At 51.4% G+C, this 22,282-nt stretch overlaps 1 protein-coding gene across 6 annotated transcripts in view; it reads right to left on the bottom strand.

The window, feature by feature from the left end:
* The window catches only part of zgc:112980 (uncharacterized protein LOC503706 homolog), a 126,308-nt gene that overhangs the window by 80,534 nt on the left and 23,492 nt on the right, over positions 1 to 22,282 (bottom strand). For 5 of the 6 annotated variants that reach the window (XM_038819405.1, XM_038819409.1, XM_038819408.1 and 2 more), the window contains exons 2-3: positions 2,698 to 2,806; positions 94 to 223 (exon numbers count right to left, since the gene is read on the bottom strand). In XM_038819405.1, the coding sequence (XP_038675333.1) occupies positions 94 to 223; positions 2,698 to 2,788 (221 nt within the window). In that variant the 5' untranslated portion in view covers positions 2,789 to 2,806. The remainder of the gene's footprint in view (positions 1 to 93; positions 224 to 2,697; positions 2,807 to 22,282) is intronic. The other variant, XM_038819406.1, reaches the window with a different exon arrangement.

The raw sequence follows: 22,282 nt of genomic DNA, 5'->3' as shown, positions 1-22,282 counted from the left end.
ATCTTCAGAGATAACTAAGCATCAAGTGTAACAAACTTGAAAATCTTTCACAACTAACTAGCTGTTTTCAATCAGCCCTCAAAAGGTACTTACATAAAGTCTTGCTCCACACAGTCGTAACGTGCATGTGGCATCACATTGCCCTTTTTACTGTATGTAATGGCAAGTCCACATTCTTCATCAATTACTTCAGTGCTTTTTTCCTTGGCTGCATCAGCAACTTCTATGAAAAAATTGAACAGATTTTTAAACCAAAACTCAACTATTCACAAATTAATTTGCTGGATTACAGAATACAGTTATGTGTCTTTTATGAAAGTCGTGTAACTAAATGTCAGCATCGCCGGCCGGGCCAGCATTTATTGCCCATCCCCAACTGTTTTGAACTGAGTGGTCATTTCAGAGGGCATTTAAGAGTCAACCACATTGCTGTGGATCTGGAGTCACATATAGTCCAGACCGGGTGAGGATGGCAGATTTTCTTCCATCAAAGAAGGACATTAGGGAAGCAAATGGGCTTTTACAACAACCAACAATGGTTCCATGATAATCATTAGACTTTTAATTCCAGCTTTTATTGGATTCAAATCTCACCATCTGCCATGGCAGGATTTAAACCCTGTGAGGAACCAGTGAGCTTTGCGCATAAGCAGTGGGAGACACCATATCCGGAGTGGGGAATAGCCAGAGTGAGCTTTAAATTCAAGAAAAAACTGATATAATCGCTTTGGATACAGTTGAGGGGAATGACACTTCGGGGGGAAATTGCAACAGCCGTATTTGTTGTACCACAGTTGGTCCTGCTGCAGAGGGGAGGAGTAAAAAGTATGGGAAAGCAATAGTTATTGGGGTTTCAATTATAAAGGGAATGGATAGGCCACAAATGCGACTCCAGGATGGTATGTTGCCTCCCTGGTGCTATAGTCACGGAAGCCTCGGAGCAGTTACAGGACATTCTGGAGGGGGGGGGGGGGGGGGGGGGGGGGGGGGGGGGGGGTGTGTGAACAGCAAGTGGTCATGGTACATATCGGTACCAATGACATAGGTTTTTTTTAAAAAGGGATGAGGTCCTAAAATATAGGGAGTATAAAAATTGTTTTTTTTTTATAAATTTAGATTACCCAATTATTTTTTCCAATTAAGGGGCAATTTAGCGTGGCCAATCCACCTACGCTGCACATTTTTAGGTTGTGGGGGCGAAACCCACGCAGACACGGGGAGAATGTGCAAACTCCACACGGACAGTGACCAGAGCCCGGGATCGAACCTGGGACCTCAGCGCCGTGAGGTGGCTGTGCTAACCACTAGGCTACCGTGCTGCCCTGGGAGTATAAAATATATGAAATATAGGGAGTTACGAAAAAAGTTGAGAAGTCGGACCTCAAAAGGTAGTGATGTCAGGATTACTACCAGTGCCATATGCTAGTCAGTAGAAATAACTAGGATATATCAGATGAATATATAGCAAAATTAGAGATGCATGTGATAAAGGACATCTGTAATAATGGTAGATTTTAATCTGCATATAGATTGGGCAAATCAAATTAGCCACAATACCGTAGAGGAGGAATTCCTGGAATGTATACAGGTTGGTTTTCTGGACCAATACAGTGAGGAACCAACTAGAGGACAGGCCATCTTAGACTGGGTACTGTGTAATAAGAACAGAATCATTGCCAATCTAGTTCTGCGAGACTTCTTGGGATGAGCGACCATGTTACTTGGTCAGGATGGGCAAAGGCAAACATTCAAGGAGCGCATGGGAGAACTGCAATATTTGTTAATTCCAGTCTGGCACAAGAGTAAAATAGGAAAGGTGGCCACTCTATGGCTTACAAGTGAAATTTGTATAATTTTGGTGGCAGATTATTACAAATGTATGAATCATCACTATATCTGGGCTGGTTTAGCACACAGGGCTAAATCACTGGCTTTTAAAGCAGACCAAGGCGGGCCAGCAGCACGGTTCAATTCCCCTACCAGCCTCCCCGAACAGGCGCCGGAATGTGGCGACTAGGGGCTTTTCACAGTAACTTCATTGAAGCCTACTTGTGACAATAAGCGATTTTCATTTCATTTCTATTTGATGTAGCAAATAACAAAGTTATAAACCAATATTTTGAGATTTTAGATTAACCTTGAAAAGGACAACAAGAACTTTTAAGTGGGTCTCGCCAAAGAATATTTGTGAATTATTGCTGCACATTAAAATGAAAAGAATCCATTGACACTTGGGCACAATTTTGTTATAAAGGGCAGTTTCATGTTATTAAATTTAATATAAATGTGTACAGACACTTTGGGTGACTTACTTTAGTGACAATTTTGTTATTTCATTAAATGATCTAAATGACTGGTGCACAGGTCAAGTTGACAGCTGTCCTGGGCTTCATTTCACCTTTGGGTGTTTCAATTCCATTTAAAAACATCCTTCAACAAAAAAAAAGGGGCACGGATTTGAAAATTTAAGTGGTGTATTTATTTTGCAATGATTGACTACACAATTGATTTTAGGATTCACATCACAAGAATTTAAAAATTAAGTAATGTGTTTTCAAATTGTATTTGGAGTCCCGTTGCATTGATCACGGAAAGGGTGAAACACAAATTGCTGGAAATACAAACAGACCAAGCATGTTCATAAGGAATGAAAGAATAATGTCTAAAGTTTGTCATCTTTAATTATTAAAGTCAGACCTGTAGAATTTTCCACAATAAACACTGAGGTTTCACCATCATTCTCTCCTTCAGTGTCACTGATTATAATAACACTCTCCTCTGGCTCCATCTGCAGTCCCACTCACCACTGTAAAGAGAGAAATTCACATTGTAAGAATGATGTTTCTGTTGAACTGTCAGTCTTGTTCTTTTCTGGTTGCTATAACAGGATTCCATCATTCTGCTTCAACATTGCACATTAGCCGTGGACATCCCAGTGGAGGTCCAAATTCACATTAAAACTTTGATACTTCCCACAACAGTTATCTGGTTCCTTTGACAGCACCTTCCAAACCCCATGACCTCAACCAACTAGAAGGACAAGGGACAGCAGATGCATTGGAAACACCACTACCTGCAAATTGCACTCACATTCTTACCTGGCATTATATTGCTGTTCCTTCACGGTCACTGGATCAAAATCCTGGAACTCCCTTCCTAACAGCACTCCAGTATACCTACACTACATTGCCTACAGCAGTTTCAAGAAGGCAGCTTATCACAACTTTTCAACGGGGTAATCGTCTATCAGCAACATTCACATCATTAAATGCTCGTCTATCCAGCAGCACCCACTGACCGACTAAATAATGAAATGCAATTATATTTGGATAAATGAAAGTTTAGGGAAAAAAGGATTATTGAAACTAGTGAGAATGTCTCTGAGCCCAATTTGTAATAGTGACCAACTCGGAGTAGCCTGTACCTGGATTGTTAAAGCGGCATGCAAAAAATTGAAGCTAATAATGGCTGACAGCAAGAGGTACTTCAAAATGCAACAGTAAAATTTTGAACTAATGGTATACCTGGACCAAAGTAAGTAAAGCTTTTCTCCTTCTCTAAAACAATCTGCAACACCCACATTTTGGTCAGTTTTATCAATAACAGTGGAACAATTTATAATATATGTAACTTTTGTCTGCTGCATTTTTCTGATTGGTCGGTAAATTGATTCATGGGGCAAGGCCTGGCATACACATTGGCGGACCTGTGCCTGTGATGCACGCGAGGCAGCAAACCAGTGGTGGCAGGTTGGGTCCTGATGGGGAGCCCAAAGTTACCTTTTCTGAGGATAGGGTGGGTTGAACAAGATACCATGGGAAGGGACAGAAAAGACAATGGCCTGGAATGGATGGAGACGGGGAACATGAGGGCACAAGACAATTAACTAGGGGTTGAGGATGGCATAGGAAGAAAGGGGGATGGAGATGATATGAGGGAGTTGATATGAGAAAGATGAAAGAAATGGGCATGGTAGGAGATGGGGATTTAAAATGGTTCTGCAAGATACTCATTTCACAGCAAATATATTTTGAGTCTCTGCTAGTATGGAAATATTTCAGTTCCTAGTATTACCAAGCCACTACCTACACTTACCATTATGCCCCCCATTTTAAGCACAGGACTAATAGCTGGCTTTTAAAGCAGACCAAGGCAGGCCAGCAGCGCGGGTTCAGTTGCTGTACCAGCCTCCCTGAACAGGCGCTGGACTGTGGCGACTGGAGGCTTTCACAGTAACTTCATTTGAAGCCTATTGTGGACAATAAGCGGATTTTCATTTCATTTGTTATTCTAAATGTTGATTTCCACTTTTTAACAAACACCATTCCATATTTAAGACTTGATGTTTGCCAATACAGTTCGTAAATTAGCCTGCGGAGGAGTGGCTGCAGAAGATGTGGCTGAACAGCCAGGCAATACCTGCCATTGGATTTTATGTCTGGTTTACTTTTGTGCTGCAGTTTGAAATTATGCCTAATTTAAAATGCACATGTACAAATTGTTGGTTTTACCCACATGATATTACATTCCTATTGATAACTTGCATCTTTTTCTTAAAATTGTTCACTGTGCTTACTTCCATTTGAAAATTTCCTTTAGGACTAATCACAAGTTTGTTAAAAAAGGCAATTTTTATGGACAATATTAAAAAGGAAGGGAAGTGAGGAGGATCTGCAGATGTGTTTAGGAAGGGGACTATTAGAAAGGTGGCGGCGATGACGTAGGAAAGCCGCACATTTGGGAGCTCCTGATTCAAATGGACTTTTTCGGCTCTTTTTAGAGCCCAAAACGGTAACTTTTTTTTTCGACGTCTTCCCAGTGGGAGAAGGTGTGGTGATCAACGTTCTCCACATTTCATGACTCGAACTCGGAGTGGAAAGGGGGAAAAAACAGCAGCAGCTCCCCAGAAAAAATGGGGGAAGGATTCCAAGATGGCTGCCAGCGGAGCAACCAGAGGAGTGAGGCTGTGGGCGCAGGAGCAGCAAGCTGCTCTCCTGCGCGGTTTTGCAGATTTTAAGGCTGAGGTGCTGAGCTCTCTGCAGGAAACGAATAAAAAGCTTTCGGAGATTCAGACGACCCAGGGTGCTGCCATCCAGGCGTTGCAGGCGCAGGCCACTAAACGAGAAGAGGAGGCCGTGGTCCTCGTGAGCAAGGTGGAGGGGCACGAGGCACTCCATAAAGAAGTGGCAAGACCGCTTCGAGGAGCTTGATCACCACATGAGGTGGAAGAATCTGAGGATCTTGGGCCTTGCGGAGGGGTCGGATCTGACAACCTACGTGGCCACAATGCTGAACTTGCTAGTGGGGGCACGATCTTTCCATCTGCCCCTGGAGCTGGAGGGAGCCCACAGAGTACTGGCCAGGAGGCCCAAGGAGAATGAACCCCCACGTGCGGTGCTGGTGAGGTTCCACCGGTTCAGTGATCGAGAGGGTGTGATGCGCTGGGCCAAGAGGGTGAAGAGCAGCAATTGGGAGAATGGGGTAGTACGGATCTACCAGGATTGGAGTGCGGAGGATACTAAGCGGCGGTCCGGGTTTAATCGGACGAAGGAGGTGCTCTATAAGAAGAAAATAAAGTTTGGAATGTTGCAGCCTGCGCGCTTGTGGGTAACTTATTTGGAGCGGCATTATTATTTTGATTCCCGGAGGAGGCGTGGGCCTTCGTGCGGACGGAGAAGCTGGACTCGGACTAGGGGTTGGGGATTGTGGGGTCGATTGTAATGCTCTATTGCTGGTTTCTGCTGTTGCTGTGTTTTTTCTGTACTTTTGTAATTTTGATATGGTTATTTATTGGGGGGGGTTGTTCTGTTTTTTTTTGCTGGGGGGGCGTTGTTTGAGTTTTGTATTTGCGGGGGGGGGGGTTGGGGGGTTTGTTGTATTCTGTATAGGGTTGGGGGTATGGAGTGGGGCTGGTATTTGGGAGCTGCGTCAGAAGGGTGTGGTGGGGCAGTGCGAAAGCGCGGGCTTTCCTGGGGGTGGAGATGAACCCGGGGGGGGGGGGGGGGCTTAACTGGTTCCTCCCCGCGCTGGAGCGGTGCCTTGAGGAGTGACAGGATGGGGGATGATCCCACTCTGGGAGGGGTCGGGTTTTTGGCGGGAGTTTTCGGGGTCAGCAGAAGATAGCTGACCCACGGAAGTACAATGGAGGACGGTTCGCGGCTAGGAGGGTTCCTAGCCTGGGGGAGGGAGGGAGGGAGGGAGGGGCGGGGGGGGAATACCAGGTTGCTGCTGGCAGGGTCAGGAAGGAGCTGATGTGGGCCGGGAGGACAGAGGTGAGGTGTTGTCGCCGTGGGGACTGGGTCGGACGGGGGGTGCTGGCCTGGGGCGGGCAGTCGACGGGCTATGGCTAGTCGATGGGGGAGGGGGGGCGGGACGCCCTCTGATCCGGTTGGTCACCTGGAATGCGAGAGGACTGAATGGGCTGGTGAAGCGGTCTAGGGTACTTGCTCATCTGAGGGGGCTAAAGGCAGATGTGGCAATGCTTCAGGAAACCCACCTGAAGGTGGCGGACCAGGTCCGTCTGAGGAAGGGGTGGGTGGGGCAGGTTTTCCACTCCAGGTTGGATGTGAAGAACTGGGGAGTGGCGATTCTGGTGGGGAAAAAATGTGCCGTTTGAGGTATCTGAGGTGGTGGCGGATAAGGGGGGCAGGTTTGTTATGGCAAGGGGCAGGCTACAGGGAGAGAAGATGGTACTTGCTAGAGTGTATGCCCCAAATTGGGATAATTGCGGGCTTATGAGGCGTATGCTGGGACGTGTCCCGGATCTAGAGGCGGGAGGTCTGATTATGGGGGGGGGACTTCAATACGGTGTTGGATCCTTCACTGGATCGGTCCAGTTCAAGGACGGGTAGGAGGCCGGCGGCGACCAAAGTACTGAGGGGGTTTATGGACCAGATGGGAGGGGTGGACCCATGGAGGTTTGTGAGGCCGAGGGCACGGGAGTACTCTTTCTTCTCCCAGTACATAGGGTTATTCTCGGATAGACTGCTTCGTGGTGAGTAGGGGACTGATTCAGAGAGTGGAGGAGGCCGAATATTCGGCCATTGCAATCTCCGACCACGCTCCGCATTGGATGGAGTTGGAGATGTGGGAGGTGCGGGACCAGCGCCCGTTGTGGCGGTTGGATGTGGGGTTGTTGGTGGAGAAGGTGGTGTGCAGGAGGGTCCGGGCAAGTATTGAGGGGTACCTCGAGATGAATGATACGGGAGAGGTCCGGGTGGGGATGGTCTAAAAAGCCTTGAAGGCAGTGATTCGTGGGGAGCTGATATCCATCCGGCACACAGGGAGAGGAGCGAGAGGGATAGACTGGTGGGGAAGATGCTGGAGGTAGATAGGAGGTACGCGGAGGCACCAGAGAAGGGATTGTTGGGGGAGAGGCGCAGCCTACAGGCTAAATTTGATTTGCTGACCACTAGAAAGGTGGAGGGCACAAGAAGCAGTGCATGAACATGGTGAAAAGGCGAGTAGGATGCTGGCTCATCAGCTCCGCAAGCGGGATGCGGCTAGGAAAATTGCTGGAGTGAGAGATAAGAGTGGGAATGTGGTGCGGAAGGGGGTCGAGGTGAATAAGGTCTTCAAGGACTTTACGGGGAACTGTACCGGTCGGAGCCAACGGTGGAGAGGAGGGGAATGGAGAGGTTTCTCGACGGGCTATCTTTCCCAAAGGTGCAGGAGGAGCAGGTGGAGGGGTTGGGGGCGCCGATTGAGCTGGTTAAGGGGATCGGGCAGATGCAGTCAGGGAAGGCGCTGGGGCCAGATGGGTTCCCGGTGGAGTTTTATAAAAAGTTTGTGGACCTAGTGGGGCCCCTTGCTGGTGCGGACACTTAATGAGGCGTGGGAAGGGGGGGACTTTGCCCCCGACGATGTCGCGGGCGCTGATTTCTTTAATTTTAAAGAGGGACAAGGACCCCCAGCAGTGTGGTTCATACAGGCCCATATCTCTCCTTAATGTGGATGCCAAGGTGCTGGCAAAGATCCTGGCCACCAGGATAGAGGACTGTGTGCCCGGGGTTGTAGACGAGGACCAGACAGGTTTTGTGAAGGGAAGGCAGTTGAACACGAATGTGCGGAGGTTGTTGAATGTCATCATGATGCCGGCGATTGAGGGGGAGGCTGAGATAGTGGTGGCGCTGGATGCGGAGAAGGCCTTCGATAGAGTGGAGTGGGGGTACTTATGGGAGGTGTTGGGGAGGTTTGGATTTGGTGAAGGGTTTATTAGATGGGCGAGGCTGCTATATGAGGCCCTGATGGCGTGTGTGGCCACAAATGGGAGGAGGTCGGAGTACTTCCGGCTTTACCGAGAGACCAGGTCGCCCCCTGTCCCCTTGTTGTTTGCATTGGCAATCGAGCCGTTGAGGGATTCAGGGAGGTGGAGGGGTTTGGTGCGGGGTGGGGAGGAACATAGGGTGTCGTTGAATGCCGATGACCTGGTACTGTATGTGGCGGACCCGGTGGGAGGGATGCCGGGGGTGATGGAGCTGCTAGCTGAGTTTGGGACCTTTTCAGGCTATGAACTAAATCTAGGCAAGAGTGAGGTGTTTGTGGTGCACCCTGGCGACCAGGAGGGAATTGGTAGGCTCCCACTTAGGAGGGCAGGGGAGAGTTTTAGGTACCTGGGGGTGCAGGTGGCCAGGGACTGGGGGACTCTTCACAAGCATAATTTCACCAGGCTTGTGGATCAGATGGAGGAGGAGTTCAAGAGGTGGGACATGCTGCCATTGTCGTTGGCGGGGAGGGTGCAGTCCGTCAAAATGACGGTGCTTCCGAGGTTCTTGTTCCTCTTTCAATGCCTGCCCATCTTCATCCCCAGGGCCTTCTTTAGGAGGGTGACTAGCAGTATTTTGAGCTTCGTGTGGGCACATGGGACTCCGAGAGTGAAGAAGGTTTTCCTGGAGTGAGGGAGGAATGGAGGCGGGCTGGCGCTGCCCAACCTTTTGGGGTACTATTGGGCGGCCAATGTGTCAATGATGCGTAAATGGGTTATGGAGAGGGGGAGCGTGGAAAAGAATGGAGATGGCATCTTGTAGAGGTACGAGCTTGGGTGCCCTGGTAACGGTGCCGTTGCCGCTCTCTCCTAAGAGGTACACCACGAGCCCGGTGGTGGCGGCGACCCTAAGAATCTGGGGACAGTGGAAGCGGCATAGGGGGAAAACAAGGGGCTCGATGGACGCTCCATTAGGTGGAAATCATCGGTTCATCCCGGGGAACACTGCTGGGGGATTTAGGGGGTGACAAAGGGTGGGCATCAGTAAATTGAGGGACCCGTTTATTGGCGGGAGGTTTGCGGGCCTGGGGGAACTGGAAGATAAATTTGGGCTCCCCCAAGGGAACATGTTCAGATACTTGCAGGTAAAGGCGTTTGCTAGGCGACAGGTGGAGGAATTTCCTTTGCTGCCCACACGGGGGGCGATGGACAGAGTGCTTTCGGGGGTGTGGATCGGAGAGGGGGAGGTGTCTGACATTTATAAGGTAATGCAGGAGGTGGAGTCGTCGTCAGTGGAGGAGCTGAAGACTAAATGGGAGGGGGAACTAGGGGAGCAGGTAGAAGACGGGACTTGGGCTGATGCCTTGGAAGAGAGTTAACTCTTCCTCTTCATGTGCGAGGCTTAGTCTCATCCAATTTAAGGTGCTGCATCGGGCCCATATGTCTGTGACTCAGATGAGTAGGTTCTTTGGGGGGGGGTGAGGACAGGAGCACCAGGTGTTCGGAGAGTCCGGAGAATCATGCCCATATGTTCTGGGCATGCCCGGCACTGGAAGAATTCTGGAAGGGGGTTGCGGGGACGGCGTTGAAGGTGGTTGGATCCAGGGTCAAATCAGGTTGGGTACTCGCGATTTTTGGAGTTGCGGCGGAGCCGGGAGTGCAGGAGGCGAAAGAGGCCGGTGTTCTGGCCTTTGCATCCCTAGTAGCCCGGCAGAGGATCTTGATGCAATGGAAAGATGCGAGGCCCCCAAGTGTGGAGACCTGGATCAGTGACATGGCGGGATTTATAAGACTTTCTGGCTCAAAGATAGGTATCTTGGTCAATAGCAGCAGCAACCAGGGGGGGGGTTTGGTAATATGTTTTGTTGTTCATTGAGGATGGGCGAATGTTTATGACTGTTATTGTTGGTATTTTATTGCGGTTCGTTGTTGTTATAGAAATACAAAATTTTTCAATAAAAATATTTTTTTTTTAAAAAGGAAGGGAACTCTAGAGCAAGAGGCATCGGTTGTCTTCAGAGATCTTTTAAATGCAGTTACATAATTGCTCGTGATTCAGGCTCGAGTGTGCTGTCCACATGCAAGTCTATTACTTGTGAACCAATAATATAACTATTAGGGTTATCCAATAGATTCACACAACCTGGTTTTGACTTGGCCTCTTGTAGATGTTGTCTTTCCAGCAGTCTTGAGAGCTCAGACTTGAGACAGTCTGTTGCCTGATTCTTTGAGAGTTTTAGCGCACGATATCCAGAATGTTTCTTCTCACCAAACCTCCAGACTTGACAATAGTGGCAGTGTTGATGATTTAACCATGAAGCAGATATTACTAAAAGGTAAGTGATGCTTGGGTATTTCCATTGATCTGATGTGGGATATTGTCAACAATCAGCTGTGATGAGATTAATTATAGGACTCGGGCAAATTCTAAGAGTTGATGGGTCAAGAGAGGAGGGATGCCCAAAAGGCTACAGTCAGAAGAATGGAGAGTTCATGAAGGGCTTAAATACTAGAGGAGGGCTCAAAGATAGCAGGAACATAGAACATACAGTGCAGAAGGAGGCCATTTGGCCCATCGAGTCTGCACCGACCCACTTAAGCCCTCCCTTCCACCCTACCCTGCTTAACCGAATAACTCCTCCTAACCTTTTTGGACACCAAGGGCAATTTAGTGTGGCCAATCCACCTAACGTGCACATCTTTGGACTGTGGGAGGAAACCCGTGCAGACTCCGCAGAGACAGTGATCCAAGCCGGGAATCAAACCTGGGACCCTGACGCTGTGAAGCCACAGTGCTAACCACTATGCTACCGTGCTGCCCAAAGGAAGTTGTGGATAGATTTAAATACAAGAATGAGTGTTTTAAATTTTATGCATTCAGAGACAGGAGTAAGTAAGTTAGTCAGTCGGGGTGAATGTGCAAATTAGAATCTGGTGAGTAACTGAAAAGTCCCAGGTTAGTTCCTTGCGCACACTGCGTTAGCTAAACTCAGCTGGAGTGACAGCAAAGATGCTACGATAACCCTTGGGTGTCTGTTAGTCAGGAGGTAATAATTAACTATTGTTCCTGTTCATAAATCACTCAGCAACATACTGGAAATGCATGGACTGAAAAGGTTTGTGAATCTCCCCAGCCAGCTTGTGCATTTAATAAGATCATGACTGATCTAATAGTAACCTTGGTGTGGAGATGCCGGCGTTGGACTGGGGTGAGCACAGTAAGAAGTCTTACAACACCAGGTTAAAGTCCAACAGGTTTGTTTCAAACACGAGCTTTCGGAGCACTGCATTCACCTGAGGAAGGAGCAGTGCGCCGAAAGCTCGTGCTTGAAATAAACCTGGTGTTGTAAGACTTCTTACTGTGCTCGCCCCAGTCCAACGCCGGCATCTCCACATCACCAATAATGTACACAAATGTAGTCTCACTAGTCCCCTGTACAACTGAAGCATATCCTCCCTACTTTTGTATTTAATTCCTCGTGATTATACTAGCATTCTAATTGTTGTACTTGCATACTAGCCTCATGATTCCTGTACTCGGACCTTCAGATCCTCCTGTACCTCAGAGCTCTGCAATCTTTCATCATTTAGATAATGAGCTTTTTTAATTCTTCCTGCCAAAATGGACAATTTTCACATTATACTCCATTTGCCAAATCTTTGCCCACTCACTTAACTCTTTGAAGCCTCTTAAAGCCTCCTTACATCCATTTCACAACTTAATTTCCTACCTATCTTTGTGTCATCAACAAATTTGGCACGCATCCCTTCAGCCAAGTAATTTAGATAAATTGCAAACATGGAGATCCCAGCACTGATTTAATTTCCAATTAAGGGGCAATTTAGCATGGCCAATCCACCTAGCCTGCACATCTTTGGATTGTGGGGGTGAAACCCACGCAAACACGGGGAGAATGTGCAAACTCCACACGATGTGGAGATGCCGGCGTTGGACTAGGGTGAGCACAGTAAGAAGTCTTACAACAACAGGTTAAAGTCCAACAGGCTTGTTTCAAACACGAGCTTTCGGAGCACTGCTCCATCCTCACCTGAGGAAGGAGCAGTGCTCCGAAAGCTAGTGTTTGAAACAAACCTGTTGGATTTTAACCTGTTGTTGTAAAATTTCACACGGACAGTGACCCAGAGTCGGGATCGAACCTGGGAGCTCAGCGCCATGAGGCATCAGGGCTAACCCACTGCGCCACCGTGCTGCCCCGGTGTGGCACATTATTAAATGCCTTCTGGAAATCTGTCCATACATTGGTTCCCCTTTATCTATAGCACATGTTACTACCTCAAATAACTTTGTTAAACATGATTTCCCTTTCACAAAACAATTTTGACACTGCCAGATTGTCTTGAGTTTACCTGTGTGTCCAATTATAAAACTTCTTTAATAATAGCTTCTAGCTATACTTATGACAGATGTCAAGCTAACTGGCATGTAGTTTCCCTCTTTTGATTTCCCTCCCTAGTAACATTACCAGCATGCCCATTACCATCTCCCCACGAAAGGAGATTAAGGTACACAACCAGTTAGAATAGAATAGAATCCCTACAGTGCAGGAGGCCATTCAGTCTATTGAGTCTTCACGACCCACTGAAAGAGCAATATAGGGGCCCACTGCCCACCTTATTCCCATAACCCCACCTAATCTGCACATTTTTGGACTGTGGGAGGTAACCAGAACACCCAAGGAAACCCACAGAGAAATGGGAGAATGTGCAAACTCCAGAGTCACCCAGGTCCCTGGCACCGTAAGGTGGCAGTGCTAACGACTGTGCCACCCTCTTTGTTCTCACTGATCTGCCAACACAGTACAAATTTAAACTGAAATGACTTGGGAAGCAAAATTACTGAGGAAGCAAAATAACTGAAGCCACAGACACAGCTGGTTAAAAGTAGTTCATAAAGTTTTGCACAAACATCCTGTATAGAACAGAGCAAGTAAAAGGCATAAAATGGTCCTGTTCCCAATCTCTTGAATAACCAGTCTAGATCCAGCAGAATGGAAACTCAATAACCCACATATGTGGAATGTGATACAGACCACAAAACAGGATTCTGCTTTTAAAAAAAGGTGGAAGACAGCAGTTGTGCGGTGATGGGAATTAAGCTACCTTTATTTTCTCCCTCAGCACTCTGTACTTGTGACCAAAACCAGGTCTCCCAACTGATCCAACAGAAGAACCAGTGGAAATCATTTTGGCAAAGTAAATAAAATCGGTTCATTTCCTACAATTAATTAGCACCTTAATAGCAACAAAAATAAAATGCTCAAAGATGGGCCCTTATTTATCCACTCAGAAACCTATGATACGTAGTAGTCTATATGATGGTACAGTCAAGGTCAATTATTTTATAAAGTTTAAGCGATTGTTTAAGGCAGATCTATGACAAGCTGGTTAAACATGGACAGAAATCCATTGCTGGGATGCAAACTACCGACCAAGACCAACAATAACTAACTACCACTTTCTCTCCTGACCAATAGGTGGTGAAATGGTGTTGTTACTGGAATAGTAATCCAGAGGCCCAGGCTAATGGTTCAAATCCCACCGTGACAGTTGGTGAATTTAAATGCAAATCAATAAATGTGAAATTATAACGCTAGTCTCCTTCATGATGAACATGAAATTAGCATTGATCGTTGCAAAACAAAAATCCTTATCTGGTTTATTAATGTAATTTAGCGAAGTGGGATTTGCCATCCTTACTTACCCGATTCTGCCTTACTTGCATGTGACTCCTGACCACAACAAGGTGGTTAACTCTTAACTGCACTCTAAAATAGCTTAACAAGCCACTCAGTTTAAGGGATATTGGGGACAGACAACAAATAGCAGCCAGCAAAATCAGGCGACAGGGTGGTGCAGCAGTTAACACAGTGCCAAGGACCCAGGTTCGTGAGCGTGTGGAATTTGCACAATTCTCCCCATGTCTGCGTCACCCCGACAACCCAAAGATGTGCAGGCCTGGTGGATTGGCCATGCTAAATTGCCCCTTAATTGGAAAACAAATTGGGTACACCAAATTGAAAAATAAAGGTAGCCAGCAAAGTACATGAATAAAAAATGCTGTTTTCTGAGGGGGTGGGGAGGAGGTTACTTTCGGCATTAATTTTAAATATTAAAAAAAAATATAGAACATCTGCAATTGTGTGAATTTAACTTTACTGGCACAGACTACAAGTCAAATTAATCATTTACAAATCTTGCTTCAGGGAATTTCCTTTGTCCACAATGATTGTGAAAAACAAAATGGTGGCAGGGAGGGGGAGGTCACATGATGTGTGGTTCTAATCGCCTCATTTATTTTATCATGCACATTCCAGAATTAGCAATTTTTGGGATATATGTCTTGCACCATGATGGGTGGCATGTAGCACAGTGGTTAGCATTGTTTCTTCACAGCACCGGGGCCTCAGGTTCAATTCCCGGCTTGGGGATTTGTTCGTGGTTTGCTGGGCTGGAGAAGTTCCAGCTTCCCGGAGAAAACGGGTTTGTATATCTACAAGTACAGTACAGAACATCTTTCAGAAGGGTGCTGCCCCTTCTCTGGTGGATAAGGTAGTGTCTTTGGATGAGAAAGGGGAAGGGAGGATATCACATATTTATGGGCAGCTGGAGAGGGCTTCACTGGAGGAAGTAATGGGAAAATGGGAGCAAGAGTTGGGTTGTGCTTTTGGGAGGGGAGGGCGTGGAGCAAGGTTTTACATAGGGTTGATTCTACCTCCTCGTGTGCAAAACTTTGTTTGATTCAGTTTAAAGTGATGCATAGAGCACACATGATTAGGGCTCAAGTGAGTGGGTTCTTTCCGGGGGTGCAGAAGACGAGAGTGTTGTTGAAGGGGATGACGAACCACTCGGATATATTTTGGTCCTGCCCCAAGTTGGTCGCATTTTGGGCTTCCAGTAGAGCCGTAGATGGCGGTCTTTGGGGTATTGGACGAGCCGGGGCTGCATGAGGGACAGAAGGCAGATGTCCTGGCGGGAGGTTCTGCTTTTTTGGGGGGGGGGGGGGGGGGGGGGGGGGCGAGAGAACCAGAAAAACATGGTCTGCATAATACACTCCCTAGAGATAATTTCCCGACAAGCCAATTTTACTTCAATTGGTCTAATTTTCTCCCAAATGGTTTAACTAATTAAAGTATGTAACAAGCTACTAGTAACAGCAGGGTTCCAGGCTCAATTACAGTCCCTGCTGAATTAAGTGATCACAGTCACTCTCGACACTCCTTCATGTGGGAGAAAAAAATCTGTTAATATTTCCATTCCTTGCTACAAGTACCAGTATGTGACCATGATCAGAGGAGGATCCCTCCAATTTCACTTTCCTTCTCTCCCTCGAGCCCCATGGTCTTGTAGATTCAGCTCCAGAGGTCATTCTGTCCATCATGACCACGCCAGTCAACAAAGATCCCATTACACTAAACCAATTTCCCAGTGCTTAGCCCATAGTCCTGGAAGCAGCACAAGTGAATATCAAAATACTTCTTTATGTTTTTTTATCAATTTGGAGTACCCCAATTATTCTTTTTTTCCCAATTAAGGGACAATTTAGCATGGCCAATCCACCTACCCCGTACATCTTTTGGTTGTGGGGGTGAGACCCACGCAGACACAAGGAGAATATGTAAACTCCACAGGGACAGCAACCCCAGGTCCTTGGCGCAATGAGGCAGCAGCGCTGACCACCGCGTCGCCCAATACTTTTTCAATGTTACGAGAGTTTCTGATGCTACCAACCTTTCAGCAGTGAGGGGACTCCCATTACCCTGTGGGTGAAAAGGTTTCTCCTCCACTCATCTCTTCCCTTGAATCTATACCCCCCTGGTTATTGACCCCCCTACTAATGGAAAAAGTGCCTTCCTATCCAGCCTATTGATGCAGCTCAATCTAATACACCTCTATTTGCAGCCCACGTCACTGCGGCCCGCGGCACTGCGGCGGTTAGCGCTGCGGCCCGCGGCACTGCGGCGGTTAGCGCTGCGGCCCGCGGCACTGCGGCGGTTAGCGCTGCGGCCCGCGGCACTGCGGCGGTTAGCGCTGCGGCCCGCGGCACTGCGGCGGTTAGCGCTGCGGCCCGCGGCACTGCGGCGGTTAGCGCTGCGGCCCGCGGCACTGCGGCGGTTAGCGCTGCGGCCCGCGGCACTGCGGCGGTTAGCGCTGCGGCCCGCGGCACTGCGGCGGTTAGCGCTGCGGCCCGCGGCACTGCGGCGGTTAGCGCTGCGGCCCGCGGCGGCCCGCGGCACCCCGCGGCGGTTAGCGCTGCGGCCCGCTGCGGCCCACGGCGCTGCGGCGGCTAGCGCTGCGGCCCACGGCGCTGCGGCGGCTAGCGCTGCGGCCCACGGCGCTGCGGCGGCTAGCGCTGCGGCCCACGGCGCTGCGGCGGCTAGCGCTGCGGCCCACGGCGCTGCGGCGGCTAGCGCTGCGGCCCACGGCGCTGCGGCCCACGGCTCTGCGGCCCACGGCTCTGCGGCCCACGGCCCTGGGTCACTGTCCGTATGGAGGTTGGACATTTGGACATTAGAACATAGAACGATACAGCGCAGTACAGGCCCTTCGGCCCACGATGTTGCACCGACATGGGAAGTCAAAACTAAAGGCCATCTAACCTACACTATCCCATTATCATCCATATGCTTATCCAATAAACTTTTAAATGCCCTCAATGTTGGCGAGTGCACTACTGTTGCAGGTAGGGCATTCCACGGCCTCACCACTCTTTGCGTAAAAAACCCACCTCTGACCTATATCTATTACCCCTCAATTTAAGGCTATGTTCCCTCGTGCTAGCCACCTCCATCCACGGGAGAAAACTCTCACTGTCCACCCTATCTAACCCTCTGATCATTTTGTATGCCTCTATTAAGTCACCTCTTAACCTTCTTCTCTCTAACGAAAACAACCTCAAGTCCATCAGCCTTTCCTCATAAGATTTTCCCTCCATACCAGGCAACATCCTGGTAAATCTCCTCTGCACCCGTTCCAAAGCTTCCAGGTCCTTCCTATAATGAGGCGACCAGAACTGTACGCAATACTCCAAATGCGGCCGTACCAGAGTTTTGTACAGCTGCAACATGACCTCATGGCTCCGGAACTCAATCCCTCTACCAATAAAGGCCAACACACCATAGGCCTTCTTCACAACCCTATCAACCTGGGTGGCAACTTTCAGGGATCTATGTACATGGACACCGAGATCCCTCTGCTCATCCACACTACCAAGAATTTTACCATTAGTCAAATATTCCGCATTCCTGATATTCTTTCCAAAGTAAATCACCTCACACTTCTCTACATTGAACTCCATTTGCCACCTCTCAGCCCAACTCTGCAGCTTATCTATGTCCCTCTGTAACCTGCAACATCCTTCCACACTGTCTACAACTCCACCGACTTTAGTGTCGTCTGCAAATTTACTCACCCAACCTTCTGTGCCCTCCTCTAGGTCATTTATAAAAATGACAAACAGCAACGGGCCCAGAACAGATCCTTGTGGTACGCCACTCGTAACTGAACTCCATTCTGAACATTTGCCATCAACTACCACTCTCTGTCTTCTTTCAACTAGCCAATTTCTGATCCACATCTCTAAATCACCCTCAATCCCCAGCCTCCGTATTTTCTGCAATAGCCGACCGTGGGGAACCTTATCAAACGCTTTACTGAAATCCATATACACATCAACTGCTCTACCCTCGTCTACCTGTTCAGTCACCTTCTCAAAGATCTCGATAAGGTTTGTGAGGCATGACCTACCCTTCACAAAACCATGCTGACTATCCCTAATCATATTATTCCTATCTAGATGATTATAACTCGTATCTCCTATAATCCTCTCCAGGACTTTACTCACAACAGACGTGAGGCTCACCGGCCTATAGTTACCGGGGTTATCTCTGCTCCCCTTCTTGAACAAAGGGACCACATTTGCTATCCTCCAGTCCTCTGGCACTATTCCTGTAGCCAATGATGACATAAAAATCAAAGCCAAAGCCTCAGCAATCTCTTCCCTGGCTTCCCAGAGAATCCTAGGATAAATCCCATCAGGCCCCGGGGACTTATCTATTTTCACCTTGTCCAGAATTGCCAACACTTCTTCCCTACGCACCTCAATGCCATCTATTCTAATAGCCTGGGTCTCAGCATTCTCCTCCACAACATTATCTTTTTCCTGAGTGAATACTGACGAAAAGTATTCATTTAGTATCTCGCTTATCTCCTCAGCCTCCACACACAACTTCCCACCACTGTCCTTGACTGGCCCTACTCTTACCCTAGTCATTCTTTATTCCTGACATACCTATAGAAAGCTTTTGAGTTTTCTTTGATCCTACCTTCCAAAGACTTCTCATGTCCCCTCCTTGCTCGTCTTAGCTCTCTCTTTAGATCCTTCCTCGCTTCCTTGTAACTATCAAGCGCCCCAACTGAAACTTCACGCCTCATCTTCACATAGGCCTCCTTCTTCCTCTTAACAAGAGATTCCACTTCTTTGGTAAACCACGGTTCCCTCGCTCTACCCCTTCCTCCATGCCTGACTGGTACGTACTTATTAAGAACACGCAATAGCTGTTCCTTGAACAAGCTCCACATATCCAGTGTGCCCAACCCTTGCAGCCTACTTCTCCAACCTACACATCCTAAGTCATGTCTAATGGCATCATAATTGCCCTTCCCCCAGCTATAACTCTTGCCCTGCAGGGTATACTTATCCCTTTCCATCACTAACGTAAAGGTCACCGAATTGTAGTCACTGTCTCCAAAGTGCTCACCTACCTCCAGATCTAACACCTGGCCTGGTTCATTACCCAAAACCAAATCCAATGTGGCCTCGCCTCTTGTTGGCCTGTCAACATATTGTGTCAGGAAACCCTCCTGCACACATTGTACAAAGAACGACCCATCTAATGTACTCGAACTATATCTTTTCCAGTCAATATTTGGAAAGTTAAAGTCTCCCATAACAACTACCCTGTTACTTTCGCTCTTTTCCAGAATCATCTTCGCCATCCTTTCCTCTACATCCCTAGAACTATTAGGTGGCCTATAGAAAACTCCCAACAGGGTGACCTCTCCTTTCCTGTTTCTAACCTCAGCCCATACTACCTCGGAAGAAGAGTCCCCATCTAGCATCCTTTCCGCCACCGTAATACAGTAGTCCCCCTTTATAACGCGGGTGTTGGGGTCCAAGACCCCAACCCGCGTTGTAACCGAGCCGCGGATATCCACGATGGGGGTTTTAAATTTATTTTAAAATCTATGCTAGCGCTTCCCATTGTGAGTCTACGGGGGGGCGGGGGGAGAGGTCAGACCCCCGTAGACTCACAATGGAAAGCGCTAGCATAGATTTTTAAATAAATTTAAAACCCCCATCGTGGATCCAATTAAAATTTCAGCGGCCGGCTCACTTTGATCCGGAGAGAAGCTGCTCTCACTGAAATCAGCCGGCCGCTGAAATTGACACTGCCGGCTGCTCTCTCCCTCCAATCCAACTTTTAAGTTTTAATGTTTCTGATTGGAGGGAGAGAGCAGTGTCAATTTCTTTTTTTTTCCTCCGGCTTGCCCCCTCTCCCCCCACATCCTCCAACTAGACCCCTCTCCCCCCACACCCTCCGACTCGCCCCCTCTCCCCCAACACCCACTGGGCTCTGTCTCCTCCTCTCCCCCAACACCCACTGGGCTCTGTCTCCTCCTCTCCCCCAACACCCACTGGGCTCTGTCTCCTCCTCTCCCCTCCCCCCCCCCACCCCACCCGCCTCACACCCTCCGGCTCGCCCCCTCCCCCCCCCCTCTCCTCCCCCGTCCCCCAACACCCGCAGGGGGGTCTCCCCCAACACCCGCAGGGGGGTCTCCCCCAACACCCGCAGGGGGGTCTCCCCCAACACCCGCAGGGGGGTCTCCCCCAACACCCTCAGGGGGGGTCTCCCCCAACACCCCGCCCCCCCTCCTCTCCCCCCCCCCCCAACACCCGCCCCCCCTCCGCGCCCCCCCCAACACCCGCAGGGGGTCTCCCCCAACACCCGCCCCCCCTCCTCTCCCCCCCCCCAACACCCGCCCCCCCTCCTCTCCCCCCCCAACACCCGCCCCCCCCCTCCTCTCCCCCCCCAACACCCGCCCCCCCTCCGCTCCCCCCCAACACCCGCCCCCCCTCCGCGCTCCCCCCCCAACACCGCCCCCCCCCCCCAACACCCGCCCCCCCCCTCCTCTCCTCTCCCCCCCCCAAAACCCGCCCCCCCCCCGCTCCCCCCCCAACACCCGCCCCCCCTCCTCTCCCCCCCCAACACACCCGCCCCCCTCCTCTCCCCCCCCAACACCCCCCCCCCCTCCTCTCCTCCCCCCCCCAACACCCCGCCCCCCCCTCCTCTCCCCCCCCAACACCCGCCCCCCCCTCCTCTCCCCCCCCCAACACCCCCCACCCCCCTCCTCTCCCCCCCCCCAACAACCCGCCCCCCCTCCTCTCCCCCCCACACCCGCCCCCCCTTCTTCTCCCCCCAACACCACGCACCCCCCTTCTCTCCCCCCCCCAACCCCCGCCCCCCTCTTCTCCCCCCCCCAACCCCGCCCCCCTCTTCTCCCCCCCCCCCCAACACACCCCCGCCCCCTCTTCTCCCCCCCCCAACACCCTCCCCCCTCTTTCCCCCCCCAACACCCGCCCCCCTCTTCTCCCCCCCCCCAACACCCGCCCCCCTCTTCCTCCCCCCCCAACCCCGCCCCCCTCTCTCCCCCCCCACACCCGCCCCCCTCTTCTCCCCCCCCCAACACCCGCCCCCTCTTCTCCCCCCCCCCCAACACCCGCCCCCCTTCTCCCCCCCCCCAACCCCCCCCCCCTCTTCTCCCCCCCCCAACACCCGCCCCCCTCTTCTCCCCCCCAACACCCGCCCCCTTCTCCCCCCCCCAACACCCGCCCCCCTCTTCTCCCCCCCCCAACACCCGCCCCCCTCTCTCCCCCCCCAACACCCGCCCCCCCCCCCCCCCCCCCCACCCCCCCCCCTCTCTCCCCCCCCCCCCCTCCTCCCCCCCAACACCCGCCCCCCTCTTCTCCCCCCCCCAACACCCCCCCCCTCTTCTCCCCCCCCAACACCCCCCCCTCCTCTCTCCCCCCCCCCCCCACACCCCCCCCTCTTCCCCCCCCAACACCCCCCCCCTCTTCTCCCCCCCCCCACACCCCCCCCCTCTTCTCCCCCCCCCACACCCGCCCCCCTCTCTCTCTCCCCCCCACACCCCCCCCCTCTCTCCCCCCCCACACCCCCCCCCCTCTTCCCCCCCCCCCACCCCCCCCCCTCTCTCCCCCCCCCACACCCGCCCCCCTCTCTCTCCCCCCCCACCACCCGCCCCCCTCTCTCCCCCCCCCAACCCGCCCCCCTCTTCCCCCCCCCCACCCGCCCCCCTCTTCTCCCCCCCCACACCCGCCCCCCTCTTCTCCCCCTCCCCCCCCCACCCCCCCCCCTCTTCTCCCCTCCCCCCCCCACACCCCCCCCTCTTCCCCCCTCCCCCCCCCACACCCGCCCCCCTCTCTCCCCCTCCCCCCCACACCCGCCCCCCTCTTCTCTCTCCCCCTCCCCCCCCACACCCGCCCCCTCTCTCCCCCCCACACCCGCCCCCCCTCTCCCCCCTCCCCCCCCACACCCGCCCCCTCTTCTCCCCCCCACACCCGCCCCCCCTTCTCCCCCCCACACCCGCCCCCCTCTTCTCCCCCCCCCCACACCCCCCCCCCCCCCCCACACCGCCCCCCCCTCTTCTCCCCCCCCCCACACCCGCCCCCTCTTCTCCCCCCCCCACACACCCGCCCCCCCCCCACACCCCCCGCTCCCCCCACCCCGCCCCCCCTCTTCTACCCACCCCCCCCCCACCCGCCCCCCCCACCTCTCCCCCCCCCCCCCACACGCCCCCCCCCCCCACACCCGCCCCCCCTCTTCTCCCCCCAACACCCGCCCCCCCCCTCTTCTCCCCCCCCCCCCCAACACCCGCCCCCCCTCTTCTCCCCCCCCCCCCAGCACCCGCCCCCCCTCTTCTCCCCCACCCAACACCCGCCCCCCCTCGGCAGTGTCAATTTCAGCGGCCAGCTGATTATTT

The sequence above is a fragment of the Scyliorhinus canicula genome, chromosome 15 (genome assembly GCF_902713615.1).
Source record: "Scyliorhinus canicula chromosome 15, sScyCan1.1, whole genome shotgun sequence".
NCBI lineage: Eukaryota > Metazoa > Chordata > Chondrichthyes > Carcharhiniformes > Scyliorhinidae > Scyliorhinus > Scyliorhinus canicula.
This window is presented reverse-complemented; position numbering and strand designations above follow the sequence as displayed.